This window comes from Pseudopipra pipra, chromosome 24 (assembly GCF_036250125.1).
Source record: "Pseudopipra pipra isolate bDixPip1 chromosome 24, bDixPip1.hap1, whole genome shotgun sequence".
Classification (NCBI taxonomy): domain Eukaryota; kingdom Metazoa; phylum Chordata; class Aves; order Passeriformes; family Pipridae; genus Pseudopipra; species Pseudopipra pipra.
The window spans coordinates 1,809,018-1,828,923 of NC_087572.1; the positions used below are offsets into that span (position 1 = coordinate 1,809,018).

General features: G+C 64.3%; 1 protein-coding gene across 1 annotated transcript; it reads left to right on the plus strand.

The window, feature by feature from the left end:
• The first annotated feature begins 1,362 nt into the window (after positions 1–1,362).
• On the plus strand, positions 1,363–19,780 carry KCNQ4 (potassium voltage-gated channel subfamily Q member 4). The gene is made up of 14 exons (XM_064634864.1): positions 1,363–2,063; positions 10,213–10,303; positions 10,935–11,061; positions 11,809–11,984; positions 12,057–12,182; positions 12,294–12,404; positions 12,536–12,631; positions 12,860–12,948; positions 14,098–14,247; positions 16,785–17,002; positions 17,111–17,213; positions 17,296–17,427; positions 17,591–17,726; positions 17,855–19,780. Exons 1-14 carry the CDS (start codon positions 1,363–1,365, stop codon positions 18,071–18,073), a joined length of 2,475 nt encoding a protein of 824 aa, XP_064490934.1. The 3' UTR covers positions 18,074–19,780.
• Positions 19,781–19,906: the final 126 nt, after the last annotated feature.

The following is a 19,906-nucleotide window of genomic DNA, read 5'->3' on the forward strand; positions in this document are numbered from 1 at the left end:
CAGTGTCACCCCCAGGACCCCCCAGCACCCCCAAATCTGGGGGGCCAGGCGGGGCTTTTCTCCCATCCCTGTCCCCCCATGAGGGGTCCCAACTGCCCCAGTCCCACCGGTCCTTCTCCCCACCCCGCAGCTCTGCAGCTGCATTCCAGGCCTGCAAAACTTACTGGAAATCCTGTAGATGCAAATCCTGGCCTCCAATCCGTGCCAGGAACTTGAGCTGCAATCCCGAGAGGGCAGCAGGCTCCGAGTGCTCAGGCCTCCCCCTCTCCTTCCCCCGGCCTCGGGAATCCTCCTTAAAGTCTCCCCAGAGTGGGGAACACCAGTGGCTCTGTGGGACCCCCACAGCTGGGGGCAAGCGGGGGGCAAAGCTGGCAAATCCTGGGATGGCTTCCCAAAACCTCCGCTGGTTCTGACAGCTGGTGCTGTGTTGATTCAGACTCCCTGGCTCCCCTCCAAAACCTCCCAGCTCCAGGCTCCATGGAAGTTCCCAGCGTTTGGGCAGGTGGGGAGGTGTGGATGGGACCTGCCCACTGCGTGCAGAGACCCACAGCCCCGGGAACAAAGCACCTCCCACCCGCCCTGGGTCACCTCCAGCGAGTGCCCACCTTGGTCCAGAGTCCTTTCCAGGTCACCTTAACCCTCCACAGCCCCGAGGCTTTAATCAATCCCAGGTGAAACCTAAACCTCCTCCCGAGGGGAATACACTGAACAGAACGCAGTGGGATGAAGGTCAGGAGCATCTGCTGGGGGGTGAGACGAGCTGGGGGGATGCTCAGGGTGCTGTGTCCCCTCGGGGAGCACGTTTTGGGGGGGCTGCAGGGGTTAGGGTTGGAGGGGAGCACAGAGGAGACATGTGGGTTCTCCAAAGGTGTGAGAGCACGTGCACGCTGCCAGGATGGGGCGTTTGCCTCCGGCTTGCTTGGAAAGGGAATTCCCAGCAGCCTGCCTGGTTTCCCTGCTGTTGGTGGGAGGTTGTGTGGAGCCGAGGGGAATGAGGTGGGAGAGCCAAGGGCTGTGGGTGTTGGCTGGGAGAACTCGGAGCCTGGCTCAAGGCTGAGTCTGCAGAGGGTGGGTGGGTGTGGATATGGGATGCTCCACTGCCTCCAGAGGTGCTCCATCTCCTCCAGAGATGCTCCAACCTGCGTGGGTTGGGCGGCTCACTCTCACTCTGGGATGTGTTTGGGATGTGGTGTGGGATGCGGTGTGGGATGTGCTTTGGGATGTGCTTTGGTTTGGGATACAGTTTGGGGTGTGGTTTGGGATGTGAATCGGTTTGGGATGTGGTTTAGGATGCGATGTGGGATGCAGTTTGGGATGTGGTTTGGGATGAGATGTGGGATGCAGTTTGGGATGTGGTTTGGGATGCGATTCGGTCTGGGTTGCAGTTTGGGATGCAGCTGGGATGTGGTGTGCGCTGCTCACTCCCGGGATGCTCCACACCCCGTGCCCGCGCGCAGCAGGACACCCCCAGTCCCCAGAGACCCCGCGGGGTCCCCTCACCGGACCGGGGGGTGCCCGCGGCTCATCCACCCCCCGCCCCATCCCCTCCACCCCCGGGGGGTGCCGCCGCCTCTCCCGCATCCCCGCATCCCCCTCTCGGCGCCCGCCCCGTCCCGCGGAGCCCCGGGGGCGGGGGCCAGGTACGGCGGGGCGGGCCGGGCGGGCGGGGGAGGCGGCGGGGGAGGGCCCGGCGGCGGCGGCGGGCAGCTAAAGGCAGGTGGCCCCGGGAGCGGCCCCGGGCTGGCTCGGGGGTCCCGCGCTGGCCGGGGCCATGCGGCGGGCGGCGGCCTGAGCGGGGCGGCCATGGCCGGGGAGCGGCGGCCGGCGCTGACGGCGGTGCGGACCGAGGGCGCGGGGACCCCCGCGGGCGGCCCCGGCCCCGCCGGCGGGACCCCCCCGCCGCCACCCCCGCCCCGCCGCCGGGGGCTGCTGGCGGGGCCGCGCCCCGGAGCCGCCCCCCGCCCCGCCGGGGCCCCGCGCTGCTGCCGCCGCCGCCTCCAGAACTGCCTCTACAACGTGCTGGAGCGGCCCCGAGGGTGGGCTTTCATCTACCACGTCTTCATGTGAGTACCGGGGCTGGAGGGGGGCTCGGGGGGTCCCCGGTGCCGGTGGGGCGGCGGGAGCGGGCGCTGCCGGGGGAAGGAGCGCCCGGAGCACCGGGAGCACCGCGGGGCAGCCGCCGCTCCCCGCGAGCCCCCCCGGGCTCCGCCGGAGAAGTTTCTCCACCGGGAGCGTCCGGCGGGGGGGACGCGCCGGTTCCCGCTCCCGCCGCCGCTCCCGGTGCCGCTCCCGGTGCGATGGGAGCAGCGCGATGGGGGATCCGCCACCCGGGGGGACCCCGGGCGGGGCGAGTCCTGCGGCGGGTCCGGTGCGAGGAGCTGAGCTCGTCCCCGGGGATGGGACTCGGTCCCCGGGGACGGGATTCGGTCCCCTCGGTGACCCGGAGCCCCTTCCCGGTGGCACAGCAGGGAACCGGGTCACCGTCCTGCTCTGCCGCTGTCCCAGGCCGGGGTCTCTAAGCCTGGGAAGACCCTCAAAGGCAGGAGCCCCCCGAGGGCTCCAGCAGGTCTGGGTGGGAGGAGGGACCCTGTCCTGTCGTGCGTTGGGACAAGGCAGAAGTGCCAGCCCAGCACCCCCAGACCCGGGTCCGGGTGGGATGGGGGGCAGTGGGGGTGTTCTTGTCCCTGCTGTACCCCGGGAGCTGTGCCCGTTCCTGGGTCACTGTTGGGCCCCAGCACTGGAACATCCCTCTCCAGAGCCGGAGCCCGGGATGCTCCCAGGAGCACACCTGCTCCCTGCCCTGCTCACTGTGTTTTCCCAGGCACTGTGATGCTGCTCCAGCTTTCCTTGCTGGATTTGAGCATCCAAAGGCTCTTGCCAAGCAGAAGCTTCTCCAAGACGAGCAGGCTCAGCTCAGGGCTGGGGAACAGCTTCAGCCCCTCGGGGTTGTTTCCTCAGGGGGCTGTAACGGGGCTGCAGAGTTGGGGTGTCCATAACCCACTGGGAGGCCGTGGGGAGAGAGGGAGGCTCCATGCTGGGGGGTTATTTTGGATTTCCCAACCTGGGACCCCCCCGCTCTGCTCCGGTGGCACTGCTGGGACACCGCGGGGACACTGCCAGGACATCACTGCCCCGGCCACGGGGAAGGAGGTGTTCTCCCTCTTTGCCTGGTGTGTGCCAGGTGTGTTCATGGTGCCGTGGGCTCGGACCCTCTCTGAGAACGTGAGCCCAAATGTCGCCTCCTTCCCTCTGCCCCCGGAGCGGTGCTGCGTTGTTCCCGGGGTGTGCGTGAGCTGGAGCTCGTTAAGAGGCAGGAAAATGGGTCTTGCCTAAGTTAGCACATCGAGCTGGCAGGATGAATTTGTCACTGGATAAAAGGGCACCTGAGCTCCCCGGGGAGCGGCGAGAGGAGCCCGGGGCCCATTTGTAACGCCTGCGACACCTCCGCAGTGGGCTCCCGCCAGAATTCCTGCGTGGAAAATACCACCCTTGGAAGAGCTTCTCCTGCAAGGAATTAGAGATGGCAGCCAAAGCCCCTGCCAGGGGAGGGAATCAGACTCTATGGCGTAGGTGCTCACGGGCTGTGGAACAGAGATGCTCCCGCTCGTCTCACAGCGGGGCCCTGCGTGTCCTTCACCGCTTCGTCCTCGTGATTCGAGCGTGTTTTGCCCCAGAAACAACCCAGCAGCTCCTCTTGCAGGGCCCACCAAGCCCCTCCAGACCCTGCTGGGCCTGGCCCCAGCTCTTGGGTGACGGGCTTTGTCCCACAAGACGGTGCAGCCATCGAGAGCAGGAGCAAAGCACCTTCAGCCTTCGCTGGGGAGGGTTTGTGTTCACTTGCTCACTTCATTTTAGGGCCGAGGCAGCTGCAGGGCAGAGTCCTGCCAGGGACCCCCCGAAGCCTGTGGGAAGACGCCGCAGTGGGTGCAAGGTGTGGACATCTGTTCTGTGAAAGCCTTCCCTGTAACTGCTGCTCATTTCTGGCTCCTTCCAAGTTGTGTTGTGGGGTTTTTTTTCCTCTCCCGCAGCAGATGGGAGCTGCTAAGCTGTTGCAGTGGTGTTGAAGTTCTCAGGGATGATTTGTGTGCCTCGATACCTTTGTCTTTTTTTTTTCCTACAAGAGAGGAAGGAGGTGTTACCCCCACCCGGGGGGTAACTGAGGCAGGGGGGGGATGGAGCCCCCGGCCCGAGGTCGGGGCAGTGCTGGGGGCAGAGCCGTCCCCTGAGTGGCGGCTGCGCTGCCTCCCCCGGGCAGTCTTGGCTCCGAGGCAGGGCTGGGAACTGCTAAAATGGAAATACCCGCTGAGAAGTGACGCGCTTCCCTCCCCGGAGCAGCTCAGGGCTGGGAGCAGGAGCCGGGCTGAGCCCATCCCGTTTATTGACCGACTTCAGCCTCTTTCTGTCAGCAAATTGATCCCAAACGACTCCTTGAACCAGCGCCTGCTCCGGGCTGGGTGGTTTGGTGGCTGCACCATCTCTGCAGCCCCTGAGCCTCCTGCCAGCTCTGCCTGGGGGTGGTGTGGGCAGGGGTGCCCGTGCAGGTGGAAAGCCAAGGTTCTGAGGTGTGTGGAGTTGGCTGAGCCCCTCCAGCCCCGCACTGACCATGGCACAGCCGCGCTCGCCGGGCTCACAAAGCTGCGCTTTGCTTGGAATGAGACTTTCTAGCCCCGGAGCTTATGGAGGAAATCCAGGAGCGAGCCCAGAGCATTAACCGAAAGGCTTTAGAGCCAAAAGGCAAAATATCAACTTCCTTTTCCAATCTCCTCCTCTTCAGCAGGCGGGAAGGCTGTTCCCTGCTCCCGGCAGAGCTGCCGTGGGCTCCTGCCCTTGGCACGGGCACGGCTGCGTGTCCCATCAGCGGGGGCTGCCCTGCCAAGGGGTCTCCTGCAGCCTGGAGCTGCACCACCCACCTGTCCAGGTGTCCAGTTCCAGCTGTTCCTGCTGCCCACTGTGGCTTGTCCCTGCAGCAACCCCTCCTCACCCACAGGCCCCCCCACAGCGGCTCTCGGTGCCATCCGGGGTCTGGGAGCTTGTGTTGGTGGTTATGAAACTGCTCCTGGGTGCACCAGGAGCTCAGCTCAGCACTTTTCCTGTTCCTAGAGGAACATTTTCATACAGAACAGTTTAACCTGGAGCAAATTAGGGAAGACTGAGCCAGCAGCACCAGTAACAACTGCAATCCCCTGCCTGGAGCAGTGTCCCCCCTGCCAGGCCCGGTCCCCTGCCTGTGCCGTTGGTGGCACCTTGCCTGGGTTTTATTTGCCTTGTGGAAGTGTTACCCTGTGCCTGAGGGAACAGGAGCACAGAGCCCCATCCTTGTCCTTGCTGCGTTTGGTGCCGTTGGATCCCCATGGACGTCGTGGGGACAGAAGGGTGGCAGGTCCTGTCAGAGCCCCGGTGCAATCCTGGCACTGGCTGGGTGATGCCAGGCAGGGCTCTCCTCGGCTCAGGGCTGGCCAGGCACCTTGGGGCCGTGGGAAATCCCGGCTGGCTCAGGGCAGCAGGACAGAGGGGGTGGGATGTGTCCCCTGTGCTCTGGGCAGGGACCAGGGTGCTGGCAGCTCGTCTGTCCCAGAGCATCCCTGTGCTCAGATCCTGTTGTGGCAGAGGGCTGAGGTGGGCAGAGGGTCTGTCACCCCCACTTTTGTGTCCCCTGCCTCGTCACACCCCTCCACCATTGCTTGCAGAGTAGGAAAGCCCTTCCCTGCCATGCCGGGGGTGGCACTGTGGTCACTGCCCGCAGCAGCCCCAAATCCCAGCCCTTGCCATCCCACCCAGGACTGTTCAGAGGGCTGGAGCCCTGGCTGGTTTGCAGGGAAGCTGCTCCATCCCTGCTCAACGCTGGCTCTCCAGGTTTTTCCGCTCGGAAAAACCTCATTTCAAACTCCAGGCGTTTAACTTGTCCCCCCCAGGGCTGTGGGGGTGCCACGGCCGCAGCCAGAGGGGCTGGAGGCTGTGCCCCCTGTGCCCTTTGAGGGCTGGCCCCTCTCACCTTTCCTGGGTTTGAAAGGGGAGCTGGTTTGGGGGCAATGCCAGCGGGAAGAGGAGCAGGCACAGCACTTTCCCGGGCCCGGCGCGGTGTCACCGGGGCATAAAATTAAGCGGCTTCGGCGCAACATGAAACTGTGCATTGATTTTCCTTCCTGGCTTTTTCCCTTTTCCCATTTTGCTGCTCCTGTCGGACCCCCCCAGCCCAGCACGGGAGGTGCCAGTTTTGAGGATGGGGTTGAGCCCCATTGCCAGGGGGTGCTTCACTGCCAGGGGGTGCAGGGGTGGTGCTGAGTCACCCTGGAGAGCTTTTGGATCTTTGTGTGTCCCCCCCGACAGCAACCCCCGGGGTGAGGTCCTAAACCTGCCCCCTCTGCCTGTGGGTGCTGCTGCCCTCCCTGCTTTGGGGGTCCCATCCTGCCTGGACTTCTTGGGGCCATTCATGTTGCTGCACCCCAAATGTCCCCATCCCATCCCTCCCCGGGCGCTGGAGGAGGATGCCAGCCCCGATCCCTCCCCAGGGGTGCCAGGCCCAGCGGGCACAGGAGGTGCCCTGGAAAACACTCTGGTTTCTTCCCCCCCCCTCCAGCTCTTTGCCAGATGATTCAAGAGCAAAACTATCTCGGCTGCTCCGTGTGAGTGTCTTGGCACCATCCACAGGAGCCTTGTGACCGTGCTCCCCGTGGGGACCGCAGGGCCGGGGGGCTGGGGGTGGCACTGGGGTGCAGACACGTGCCATGCCAGTGGGATGGACAATGCCATCAGCGGGATCTGGCTCCCAAAGAACAAAGGTGTTGGGGCCACGGGCTCGTGTGTGCTGTGGGATGTCATCTGGACATCACCCTGCTGCCGTGGGTGCTGCCGGGTCCCTGCCGTGGGATGCAGCCTGAAGACAGGCTCTGCATCCCAGCTCTGCTTCCAGCCTCTGTCAGGGCACTGGGAACACCCCATCCTGCCTCACCCCTGGCTGTGGGGGCGAGGAGGGCTCTGGGAGCAGTGCCCTTCCTCTGCTGCTGCTGATAACGGGGCCGGGCTCTGAGCGTGTGCTGGGGTTTGTGGTGTCAGAGTTGCAGCGGGGCTGGACGGCTCCCGACTCCAGCTCTGGTTTCCCCAACCGTGGGGAAACACTCGGAGCTTTTCTGCTTCTCTTCTTCGCGGCGTGGGACGGACCCTGCCATGGTTACGGGCGCAAACAGGGCCGCTACACCCCGGTTATTTATATCCCCTGGAGCAGACAGGCCTCCTGCTCCACCTCTCCTGGAGGGCTGCTGGGGCGAGGGATGGGGATTTATGGGACACACTGTTTATACAGCTGCAGAGGGTGCTCGGGGAGCTGGACCTCGCGGGATGGGGAGCCTGGAGGGTGAAACACCATCCCCATCCTCATCCCCACCAGAGCCGGGCTCCGGCAGTTTTGCTCTAAACAGGCGGTTCCAGCGGTGGCACAGCTGCGGGTACGGCCCGGGGCACCGTGAGGGGGCCAGGCTTGGCCGGGGAAGGGAGTCGTGCCGTTCCCGGAGCCTGCCTGCTCGCTCATCCCATGGCTGGGCTGTTTATCCTGCGGCGCGTGGTGTTTTCCTTCCGCTGAGTTATCACCCGGCACCGCCTGTGCCCCCGGCTCTGGGCTTCCCTGCAGGGCAGGGCAAGGCGGGGGCCGGGCCAGCCCTGCCGGGGCACGGGGCACCAATGTCACCCCCGTCCCCGTGCTGGGGGCTGGGGGACACAGCTGGGCGGGCTGTTCCAGCCCCATCCCGCCGCACAGGCTCCGAGGATCGCGGGTGCCACGGCACAGTTCGTCCCCGGCTATACCGGGGTGCAACCGGGTGGGCACTGGGTGCCAACCGGTGCCCCCTTGCCCAGCACAGCTCTTCACCATCCGGGACCGACTTGGCCCTGCTTCCCCTGAGCTCAGCAGCTTTCCCAGCTCACCTGTTCCTCCGCCGGCTCGGGAAGCAGCATATGGCAGAGTCCACCCTAATGAAGATTAATGGGAGGAGATTCACCTGCTCCGAGCCGGGCCCCTGCCGCGTTTTAATTATTATTTTGGGGAGGAGTGTTGCTGCAGACGGGCTCTGCTCCTGCTGGGTGTCAGCAGCCGGAGGGGCCCGTCCCTGTGCCCAGGCTGCTGGTGGCACATCCCCTCCCGTGCTGGCAGGGAGGGGTGTGGGACTCTGTGGGGAGGGGCTGGAGATGGGAAGTTTATTGGGGAGAGGTGAAACAGTGGCTCAGCTACACCAGCATCTGCTCCCTCCATTCCCCAGGATGCTGGAGCAGGGGAACGGGGAGACAGCGAGGCTCCTGCCGGGTGCTATCCCACTATCTCTGCCCTCTCCCCATTTCCCTGGCGGCGTTCCTTGTTTTTTCAGCCCCCTTGGTAAGTGGGGAGAGCAGTGATTTGGGGTGGGGATCCTGGTGCTGCCGGCACACCGTGGTCTTTGACGGAGGGGTCGGTGTGGGATACCCCCTTGTAGTGGGGTGGAGCTGCTGAGAGCAGCATTCCTGCCCCGGAGGAAGGGGGGAATGCTGATTCCCGGCTTCCCGCGCCGCCTTCAGGCATCTGACCCTTCCCTAAGCCGCTTAGGCGCTGCCGGCGGCCGGGACGGGGCGTTTGCCCAGGCTTTACGAGTTAATTCCTAGCAGGTGATGCGTTCCCAGGAAGTTTCTTTCCCAGCCGGCCCCGTGGGGCCTCTCATGCCTGTATCCTTCCCCAGATCCCGTGGGATGCCGAGGGGGCCGGGTGGGAGGCATCCCCACCGCGGCGGGGCAGGTTTCCAACGCGGTGGGTGACGTGTGGGGCTCCGGCTCGGTACCAGAGCCAGGGCCACCCACAGCAGGTCCCCGTGGGATCAGCGTGTGCCAGGGGCCCGGAGACCCCCCCCTGCACCGCTCCCTGGATGAGGAGGGAGGCACAAATCTTTGCAGGCTGGGAGATTTCTGCCTTCTCTTCTGCTTTGTGCTTCGCTGCCCGTGTAATTGCCTGCGAAATCCTGCTTGGATAATCTTTATTGCTGATGATGCACAAAGCTGAGAGCTCTACCCTGGGCTGTGTTTTCCTCCTCAGCCCGGTGCCCGGTGCTCCCTGCCCACAGCACGGGGGCACCGCTGTGCCCGCAGGGGTTAATTCCAGAACTGCTGTGCCGGAGGAAAGAGCCCCAATTAATAATTCAGAGGGAGAAGGAACTGGCTCCAACCTTCTGCCTTGCGGGTGGGGAGTGCCCGGGAGAGGAGCATCGTCCTCTGCAGCGAGGGCAGGGCGGTGACAAGGCTGTGACACCCCGGGCCCCTTGGTGCCTGTTGGTGTGTGGCTCCAGCTCTCCCTCCTCCATGCTCTGCATCCAGCACTTCTCCCATTCCCTGTGGTTTCTCTGCTGTCGGTCCCATCTCCAGCAGCACTTTTGGGGGAAGGGGAACCCGCCTGTCTCCTTTAGGCTGGGCATTGAGTTTTGGGTGCTACTCCCCAGCCCCACTGTGGGGTGACAGTGCTGGAGGGGGGGAGATGGGTGCCCACCAGCCCGGGGACAGGGTTCCAGGGCCACTGCCAGCCTCAGCCAAGCCATCCCAGTGCTGCCCAGTGGGACATGGGTTCCCGGAGCCGGCTCTGACGGAGCAGTGGCCCTTTGCCGTCACGTGGGCCCGTGGCACAAGCCCTCCACTTTCCTTTTTTAGAATAGCTGGATCAGGGGAAAAAAATGTATTTTTGGATTTTCATTTGCTTCAGCTTCGGAGTCTACTTCTTTCCCCCCCCCCCCTTACTTTAAATGGGCCAAAGCCCCTGTTTCCTGAGCCCAGCGCTCGGGGATGAACAGCCCCGGAGCAGCTCCCTGGGGACCCTTCCCCTGGGTCAGCTGTTCCCAGGTGGTCCCCGTGGCCCTGGCAGGTCCCCACGGTGGCAGTGGTGCTGGGGACAGTCTGGAGAAGCTCTGGTCCCTTTTCTGCAGCAGAAGGGACCCCTCATCTCCCTCCCTGCCTTTAATTAAGAGCCGGCAGGGCCGAGGTGGAGCCTGGCACCGAGCCCCACAGCTGCTCCCAGGCTCCCCAGTGGCTCCATGCCACCATCTAGGGGCAAACTGTGTCTCTGGTGGCTCAGCCACGGCCGTGGAGGTCTTGGCTGGGGGGCTCAGGCTGCGAGTGGGGGGCAGCACTGTGGGCTGGGCTCCCCTGGCTACCCCAGTGCTCGGGTCCCCCGACCACCCTGGTGCCCTCACTGACACTCTGCCCTTTCAGATTCCTCCTCGTCTTCAGCTGCCTGGTGCTGTCGGTCTTCTCCACCATCCAGGAGCACCAGAAACTGGCCAACGAGTGCCTCTTCATCCTGGTAAGTGATGCAGGAGCAGGGCTGGGGCTTGAATTCCCCCTCCCCACATTGCACCCTGAAAGACTCGGTCAAGATCACGGACAAAACTCCTCCGACCCTTTCCCAGCCCGGACGTCCCCGATGATCCAAGGATGGCAGCCTCTCTGGCACGCTGGGGTGGAGCTGGGGGTGGCCTTACTGGGGGTGTCCCCGCGGCTCAGGGGGGGTCCATCCCGCCCCAGTCCCTCTGTGCTGCAGAGAGGCATCAACCGCTGGAAAAGGCAGGGCAGGAGGGGCTAAAAAAGGCAACTTTCCCCCAAACTGTCAGAAAGAGCTGACGCGGGACTTCTCCCGAGTGATGGAGACTAAATTGGGAAGGTCCTTGTGACTTTCCTGCGAGTAAGCAGAACGGGGGCTTGTTCGTGCGAGAGGTAGGAGGACAATGCTGACGGTGGAGGAAAAGGACCCAGCTCAGAGCGAGGCAGGAGAGCCGGGACGCTCAGACAGCCCCGACGGCCGCGGCTCCCGTCTCACTGCCCCCGTTCCCCCGGGACGGCTCCCGTGGCCTTGGGGGGACACCATAGCACTATTTCAGGTTGTGCCCCCCCAAGCTGAGTCCCCCTGCCCCCCCTCACCCCCCTCTGCCCCTCAGGAGTTCGTCATGATCGTGGTGTTTGGCATGGAGTACATCATCCGCGTCTGGTCCGCCGGCTGCTGCTGCCGCTACCGGGGCTGGCGGGGACGGTTCCGCTTCGCCAGGAAACCCTTCTGCGTTATAGGTATGGGGTTGTTATAGGTATGGGGTTGTGCTGGTTTAAAGGTAAGCCAGCAGGGGAAATGAACCCAACTCAAAAGAGAGATTACAAGTCAGAATAACAATTTAATGGAATAATACAATAAGTACGATTATACAGGCAAACAATCGGTTTTAACCCACAAACCCCAAATGTATAACCCAGCACCCTGGGGATGAACAGAGTGGTGTTCGTTGGGCCCCCTGAGTCCAAAGTAAAAGGAGAGGGGAAAACACCTGTTGGTGAGAGTGCTGGTGCAGTCTGGTTGAGAGTGGTGGTCTCAGTCTGGTTGAGAGTGGTGGTCTCAGTCTGGTTGAGAGTGGTGGTCTCAGTCTGGTTGAGAGTGGTGGTCTGCAGTTTTTCTCTGGATCCCACTAGTGGTTAAAAAAGTCCCAAGACCCCAAGCTTATATATCCTCCAGTTCAGGCAGGAATGCCCAGTCCCTCCCTCAGGGTGGGGAGTTCCACACTGGGTGTGAGGACAGGAGCACCCTCCTATCTCCCAGGCCAGTTTATGGCCTGAGGAGTCAGGAGTGCTCTGGGCAGAGGGTGTAAATGGTCTATTGATAACAGTTCCTGGGAAATGGCATGGAGGGCTATGGAATACACAGATTTGGGTTACACCCACACAGCAATGAACTGGTCCCAGCTGTTCTAACTAAGCCATGGGTTTTGGGGGGTGGCAGTGTTTGGGAAAAGCCCCACGCCCCTGACCTTGGTTTCCCCCTGCCAGATTTCATCGTCTTCGTGGCCTCGGTGGCCATCATCGCCGCCGGCACCCAGGGCAACATCTTCGCCACGTCCGCGCTGCGGAGCATGCGCTTCCTGCAGATCCTGCGCATGGTGCGCATGGACCGCCGCGGCGGCACCTGGAAGCTGCTGGGCTCCGTCGTCTACGCCCACAGCAAGGTGAGGAGGCCCCGTCCCTCACCACGCCCCCCAACCCGAGCCCGCCTCACCCCTCGTGCCCCTTCCCCCCAGGAGCTCATCACCGCCTGGTACATCGGCTTCCTCGTGCTCATCTTCGCCTCCTTCCTCGTCTACCTGGCCGAGAAAGACGCCAACGTGCAGTTCGCCACCTACGCCGACTCGCTGTGGTGGGGCACGGTAAGCTCGGCCGCCGCGGCCCCCCGGCCCCGGGAGGGGGTCGAGGAGGGTGGGATGGGGCCGCGGGGGGAGAGCTCCCTCCAGGCCTCGCCCTGCTCCGCCCCCGGGCAGGTCACGCTCACCACCATCGGCTACGGGGACAAGGCGCCGCAGACGTGGCTGGGCCGGATGCTGGCTGCCGGCTTCGCCCTGCTCGGCATCTCCTTCTTCGCCCTGCCCGCTGTGAGTAGGGCTGGGAGGGGGGTCCCTGCGCCTCGTGCCCCGCAGGAATCGCGGGGGAAAGGGGCAAACCCACCCCTGTGCGGGTGCCAGCCTCTGCCAGCACCCACAGCCCCGTCCCCTCCTGTCCCCAGGGGATCCTGGGCTCCGGCTTCGCCCTCAAAGTGCAGGAGCAGCACCGGCAGAAGCACTTCGAGAAGAGGAGGACTCCGGCGGCAAACCTGATCCAGGTAGTGCAGGGCTGGCGTGTCCTGCCCCGTCCCTTCCCAGGAATGCTCTGCTGTGCCCCCTCTCCTACTCTGCCTGCCTCTGCCTGCTGCAGGGAGCACCCAGACCCTGTGTCCCACACTTGGCTCCTTTGGGCTGGGCTCTGTGGTGGCTGGGGGGATGGAGGGGTCAGTGGGGGGGGGGTCTCACCTCCCGACTGATCCCGATTCCCGTGGTCTCTCTCCCTGCAGGCTGCCTGGCGCCTGTACTCCACCGACGTCAGCCGGGCGTACCTGACGGCCACGTGGTGTTACTACGACAGCCTGCTGCCCACCTTCAGGTAGGCAGGGCAGGGGGCAAGGGCTGAGGGGCTCCTGGGGGGGTCTCTGTGGGGATGAGTGGCCCAGGAGGGACCATGTGGAGCCGCCGAGGGCTCGGTGGGGTCAAGCAGCACGGACGCTTTCCTCAGCCCTGGATCGCTGGAGCACAGCATCTGCTGGAGTGTCCAGCACCCTCCTCCACCCTCATCATCCTCACAGCACCCAGCACTCATCCCACCCTCTCGCCCCATCCATTGCCTTCCTCCAGCACCACCGTGGGGAACAGGACGGTGTCACCCTCCACGGGGAGCCCCTGGCTGGGGACATGGAGCTGCAGCCGGATGGGAGCCGGCTCCGAGTGTGGACCCAGATGGACATGGCAGGATCCAGTGGGAGCCCCATGGCCCATCCCTGCAGAGTTCTCCCTCCCATGGCCCCTGGGATGTAGTTGGGTGGATCAAAGAACCCCCAAAGCTTTTCCAGACTCTCTGTGTGTCCCCATCACCCCGAGCTCACCAGGGTTTGCCACCCCTGTGCCTCATCCCTGCCTGTGCATCCTGCCCTGCTCCACCCTTGTGTTCCTTTGCAGGGACAAATTCGTTCTTCTTCTGTTCCACTTTGTTTTTCCAAAGACAAGGCTCTTAACAGCCCCCACAGCGAGTCCCTCTGTCCCTGACCGAGGAGATGCAGCTTCCCGAGCATCACCACGGAGCCTGGGATCATGGGGGGCTTCACCTGCTGGGCCAGGAGCCACTTCCCCTGCAGTGGGGAGCTGAGATAGAGCCAGACTCGATCCCTGTTGGATCTGAGCTTTTCCCTCCTGGCTACTCCAGCTGTGCCCAGACCCCTGGATCTGATGGTGGCAGGTTCCCATGTCCCCATCCAAGGGGTGTCCTGCCTGTCCCTGCCTGACCCATCCCTCTCAGCACAGGTCCAACCCCTCCTCTCTGTGGGACCCTCTCCCAGCTCCCCCTCCCCATCCCCCCCAAATGCCTCAACCTGCTATTAAGAAACTATCTTTTGAACAAAAATGTTGATTTTTTTTTTTTTTCTTCTTGTTTTACCCTGGTTTTGCTTTGGTTTGTGCTCAGGAGGACCCGGCGCTGCTCAGCCTTGGTTTGCTTTGGAAAATTTAATTTCTCCTTGTTTTTATTTCACCCCGACCTCAGAGAGCTGGTACTTATGTTTGAGCACTTGCACCGAGTTCGCAACGGAGGATTTAGGAACTCAGAGGTGAAAAAATTGCCCGACAGAGCCCCACCAACTTACCTCTCCTTCACCCCTGCCCAGAAAAGCCTGGCCACGTGTTCAGGGGAAAGGTAGGAGGGGGCAGCCCCCGTGTTCTCCCTCCTCTCTGCTCTGTCTCTTCTGCTCCTCTGTGTCCTCCTGCGATGCCACCGCGGTGCCATCACTGCCAGACCGGACCCCAGCGGTGCCCACCACCCCAAACTGGCTCTGTTGGGAGTCCATCCTGCTCCTGGCACTGCTTCCAGCACTGCTCCCCGCTCTGGAGTGGGCACGTTTGGTCCTCAAGGACAAACTCTGGGCTGTTGTATCTTTGTGAAGCCCCTTTTTTATGTGGCTACAGCACGGGGATCTGGCACAGGGGAACCAACCGTGGCAGAAAACACCCTGGCAGAGGCAGCACTGCCATGCTGTGGGGATGGGGCCGTGTGGCCTCGCTGCAGAGCCAGGCAAGGAGCAAAACCCAGAGCCTGTGGTGTGAGAAGGGCTGCCCGTGCCCCTGGCAGTGGGAGCAGCGATGCTGAGCTGCCCCAGTGCCCACCAGAGGAGGCAAGAGGGGGTCAGGGCTGCCGTGCTGCTGGTGGTGGCTGCTCTGCCCCGTGTCCCCGCTCCCCTTGGCTGAAGAGCATCCTGGAGACCCTGGTGTGCCACCGTGGCTGCTGGCCAACCACCCAGAGCACTGGCACATTGGCACAGGGCCCTGGGCCAGCAGCAGGGTGAGGTGGGGGGAGGCACCGTGCCTCAGTGTCCTCTGTGCTGCCAGATGTGGCACAGTGTGGGTGAGTTTGGGCTCAGGGGGCTCCCTTGCAGCAGCACCAGCCTGGGCTCGGTGTCCTGGTGACCAGGGGAAGGACTGCACCCCCTCTCTGGGGGCCCGAGCCCCCCCATCTCCTCCTCGAGCATCACCTCTCATAACATCTCATCTTCTCTCTCTCCTCTCCTCTCCTGCTCACCCCCCTCCTCTCCATCCCTCCAACCTCCCCCCCAAACCTCCCGTGCCCCCCAAAGCTGGAAGGAGGAGGACGTGCAGCCCCACAAGTGTTTGCGGCTCAGGTAACGCTCGGCCCCGGCGGAGGGCGGGGACCGGGGGCCGCGGAGCCCCCGCGGGGTTCGGGGGGTCACCCACGCCCCGTCCCAGCGCTCGGCACCGCGTCCCGTCACCGAACCCTCCTGGCAGAGCCGCGGAACCGGAACAGGCGCCGCGTTTATGCAGGACCTACACAAACAATGCCGCCTCCCCCGGCAGAGGCGGTACCGCGGGGCCGGAGCAGCGGGAGATGCTCAGCGGTGCCACTTCGGGACCCCGCGCCCACGGGCCCGGGGGGTCGGGAATGTGGCCCGGGATGCTGCGCTCCCCCCCCCGGCCACGGCTGACTCTCTTTTCTCCTGTGTCTCTGCCCTGACCCTCCAGCCCCATCTTTAGTGGTAAGAGGAGGCTCTTGCAGACGTGGGGCACGTGGAGACGGAGGTACCGTGTCCTTGCTGCCTGCCCGCGCTGGCTGCCTGCCCGTCCCGGCGGAGAGTGGGACCGGGAAGGGCGGGATGCATGGTGCTCCGTGCCTGGATGCCTGCTGACTGCGGCGTGGGGAGGGCTGGGGAGTGAGGCAGAGCAGGGGGAGGCCGAAGGGGGGGTCCTTCTGCAGGGCAGGGGGGTCTGTGCATGGCCTGGGCGGTCTCTCCCCACTGTCCCCCACCGGCTCCCACAGCAGCCCTGCCTCAGTTTCCCCATCGTGCATCATGGATGGGGATGCCAAATCCAACCAACTGATGCACCCGGATTGACCCCATCCCACCCCTGTCCTGCAGCCTGGTCTCTCAGGACACAGCCATTCCCATCCTCTGGATCAGCAGCCTGCATGGGGAAGGGCTCTACCCCTGCCTCCATCCTGCCTGTACCCCTGCCTTGCCCTGTGACTCCTGGCCCAGGAAATCCAGGAGTCTCCCCAGACTCTGGGATTCCATGGATCCTGTCCTGCAGTGTGGGTGGGATTTGCTCCTTGTCCTCCCTGGCTTTGGAGTCCTGCCCCGTGCATCCACTTGGCCTCCCGAGGCTCAAGCTGTGCTTGGGGTCCCAGATCGTGCAAAAGGCAGCATTCAGGGGGTGTTTTTGTGTAGGTCCTACATAAATGATGCCTGGTGTTTCCCCCCCAGTCCAGTGGAGTGGCTGGTTTTGGGAGCAGAGCTCGTGTTAGGGCAGGAGCAGAGCCTGGATTAGGTGGTGCAGCCTGGAGGAGGAGGAGGAGGGTGCCCGGGGTGCCCTGTGCCAGAGGGGATGGAGCAGGAGCAGGGCTGCTCCCACCAGCCTCTGTCAGTGGCTCTGCCACATGTCCCCCACTGCCACACCTGTCTGTCCCCACTCTCCCTGTCTGTCACCTCCTTTCTCTGCTCTTGGCACAAAAATAGAAAGGTGTTCAGAGGAGTTAAACCCCAGAGCTGCCCCCGCCGTGGTAAATCCTGCTCCTGGCCTGGCTCATGCCCGTCATGTGCCAAGGGGCTCTCCATGAGCTCAGCACGGCCACCCCTGCCACGGTGGGCACCACGTGTGCCCGCTGTCCCCTTCCCCACCCCCCCAGTGACGCCACCTCCCCCCCCCCTCGCTGTCCCCCCACAGCAACAAGATGGGGCTCAAGGAGCGGATCTGGCTGAGCAGCTCCCAGCGCCAGGGCAGCCGCGGCCGCCAGCAGCTGGGGCCCCCCCTGCACCGCTCCCCCAGCACCGAGGACGTGCCCGAGGCCACCAGCCCCACCAAGGTGCAGAAGAGCTGGAGCTTCAACGACCGCACCCGCTTCCGCGCCTCCCTGAGGCTCAAGCCGCGGACCCCGGTTGAGGGTGAGCCCTGGGACTGCTGGTGCGGTCTGGGACACGCTGGGGGGGCTGCAGGTGTTTGGGGGGGGCAGCCCTGGGTCTCTGCCATCCACCTGCTCTTGGCACCCGCAGCCGACTGCCCTCCGGAGGACAGCGGCGAGGAGAAGGGCTCCCACTGCGACCTGACCTTCGAGGACATCATGCCAGCGGTGAAGACCCTCATCCGGGCTGTCAGGTGAGACTGTCCCCTCCTGCACCCCCCGGGCACCTCCCTGTCCCTCCCCAGTGCCCCGCAGCCAGCCCGGGTGTCCCTGCAGGATCCTGAAGTTCCTGGTGGCCAAGAGGAAGTTCAAGGAGACGCTGCGTCCCTACGACGTCAAGGACGTCATCGAGCAGTACTCGGCCGGGCACCTGGACATGCTGGGCAGGATCAAGAGCCTGCAGACACGGTGAGGTGCCCTGGAGCTGGGGGGGTTCCCTGGGTCTCCCCCCACGAGATGAGGTGCTGGCCCATCGCTGGGGATGCGACACGTTCCCAGAGCCCTCTCCCCATCCCCTGTGGCCTCACACGCCCTCGAGAGTGACGGGCTCTGTCCCTTCCTTCCCTGCCAGCGTGGACCAGATCATGGGCAGGGGGGCCCTGGCTGTGGACAAGAAGGTGAGGGAGAAGGGGGAGAAGCCGGCGCTGGAGATGGAGCTGGTGGACGAGCTCAGCATGATGGGGCGCGTGGTCAAAGTGGAGCGGCAGGTCAGGAGGGGACACCCCCAGGGAAGGTGCCCCCGTCCCTTTGGCACCCGCGGGATGGGGGAACTGAGATTCCCGTGTCCCCTCCCGCGGGGGGGGACCGGCTCAGCCCCGCCCTGCCCACCCTGCAGGTGCAATCCATCGAGCACAAGCTGGACCTGCTGCTCGGCCTCTACTCCCAGTGCCTCCGCAAGGGCTCCACGAACTCCTTCAGCCTGGCAGCCGTGCGGGTGCCGCCCTGCGAGCCCGACATCACCTCCGACTACCACAGCCCCGTGGACCACGAGGACATCTCGGCCTCCGCCCAGACCCTCAACATCTCCAGGTCGGCCAGCACCAACATGGACTGAGGGGGAGGCAGAGGGAGGATCCTGCCCATGTGGGATGGGGTGCCGGGAATGCTGTGGCACCACCGGCCCTGCCCAGCCCCGGCCCTCGCCGTGTCACTTGAGCCAAGTCTTCCTCTGCGGGGGCACGGCTGCAATGGGGTGCCTGCTCTGGGGGTGCAGTGGGAGCCCATGGCATGGCCAGACCACGCTCTTGGGATGCTCCTGCCCTTCCTGGGGCATGAAACACCCCCCCCCCCAGCTCCTGAGGCCCTGAGTGCTCCCCAGCCAAGGCGGGGAATGCTCCAAGCTGGCCCAGTCTCCTGGGGTTTGGCTCGTACCCCAGTCCCAGCTCTCAGGACATGTCCAGCTCCCCAGTGGGGTCCTGCCTGGTCCCCCCCGGAACTGAGCTGGGATCACCACCAGCTATGCAAGGTCCCACCTCCCTTCTGCTGCCGGTGCCGAGCGGGGCTGTGGGGGCACAGCCCAGTGTGGTTTGACCTGCATCGCTCGGGGTCAGGGCAGCAGCAGGGCCCCCCCTGTTTGGGGAGTGGGGGTCTGTCCCCCCTCACCAGGCTGCACCTCTCTAGAAGCACAGCAGAGCCTTCTGCCTGCCCGTGCATGCTCCCAGGGCAATATATATATAGAAGATATATATATATATATATATTTATGCAATAATGTCTTAATATGCAACACCCCCGGGAAGAGCAACCTGAGGGGACATAGGCAATAAGCAACCCCCCTGCCAGCTCCCAGGGCTGGATCCTGCTGCCTGTGGGGGCCCTGGAGGTCCTGCGGGCTTGGGACCAGGTGAAAAACCTTCCCCCAAGGGTGGCCCTGGAGCTGTGAAGCTGGGCAGGGGCTGTGGAGGAGGCAGGGATGCAGGCACAGGTGCTGTCCCCAAGGAGCATCCCTCCCTCTCCTGCTCTTGCTTAGAGGATTCCCTCCCTGCCGGGTCCTGCGGTGCTCAGTTTGTCCCTCCCCGTGTCCCTGTCCCCTCCGTGGTCCGGGGAGCATGGGCCGGGCCTGGGGGGGTGACTGCCTGGTGGGGACAGGGGGATCTCCTTGCATGTCACCTGCAGCAGAGCCACAGCAGCTGCTGTGCTGCTCCAGTCCAGTCCCGGGGCTGGTTTCCAGTCCGGCTGGGCTGGAAGCGATTGTGGTCGTGCCAAAGTTTGCCAGGCTGGAGCTGGCAGCAGCTCCTGCCCAGCCGGGGGTCCTGGGGGGGTGACACCCGCGGTGAGGGATCTGCCCTGGGCTGGCAGGATCCCATCGATCCCCTCGCTGCCAGTGCAGCCCCTCTCTGGGATTCAGACCTTTGCATCCTTGCCCGGCCGTGCCTCTGCTCCTGAGAGTGGGGACCCCCGGCCCTGCTCGTTTTCCGGCCCCCTTAGTGCATGTGGCCAGCACGGGCCGTGCCAGAGCTGCTTACAGCCCCCCCACCTTGCTCCTGCACCGCCCTGGCCCCCTCCCTCGGCCCCGGGGGTGGGACACGAGGGGATGGTGGGGTGCCGGGGGTGGGCGGGAGGTGGGTGGGTGCCGGGGAGGGTGCCCGGCCGCGGGGTGAGGGTGCATGTGACAGCTTTGCCCGCAGCCGCACGCAGGAACTAACTCGTAGGACCCTCCCCCGGGGCTGGCTGGTCCCCGCAGACCTCCCGAGCCAGCGGTAGTTACCTCACTTGATTAACTTATTAACTTATTTGTTTCATTAAAATTTGGAGTAGAGGCTGCCTTGCCTGCTGCCGACTCTCTCCCGGCTCTCCCGAGAGGTGGCACTCCAGCCCCGCCGCCGAGCCGTGGCCGGGGGACAGGAGCGTCCTACCAGGGGACACGGGCGCCCGGCCAGGGAACGGA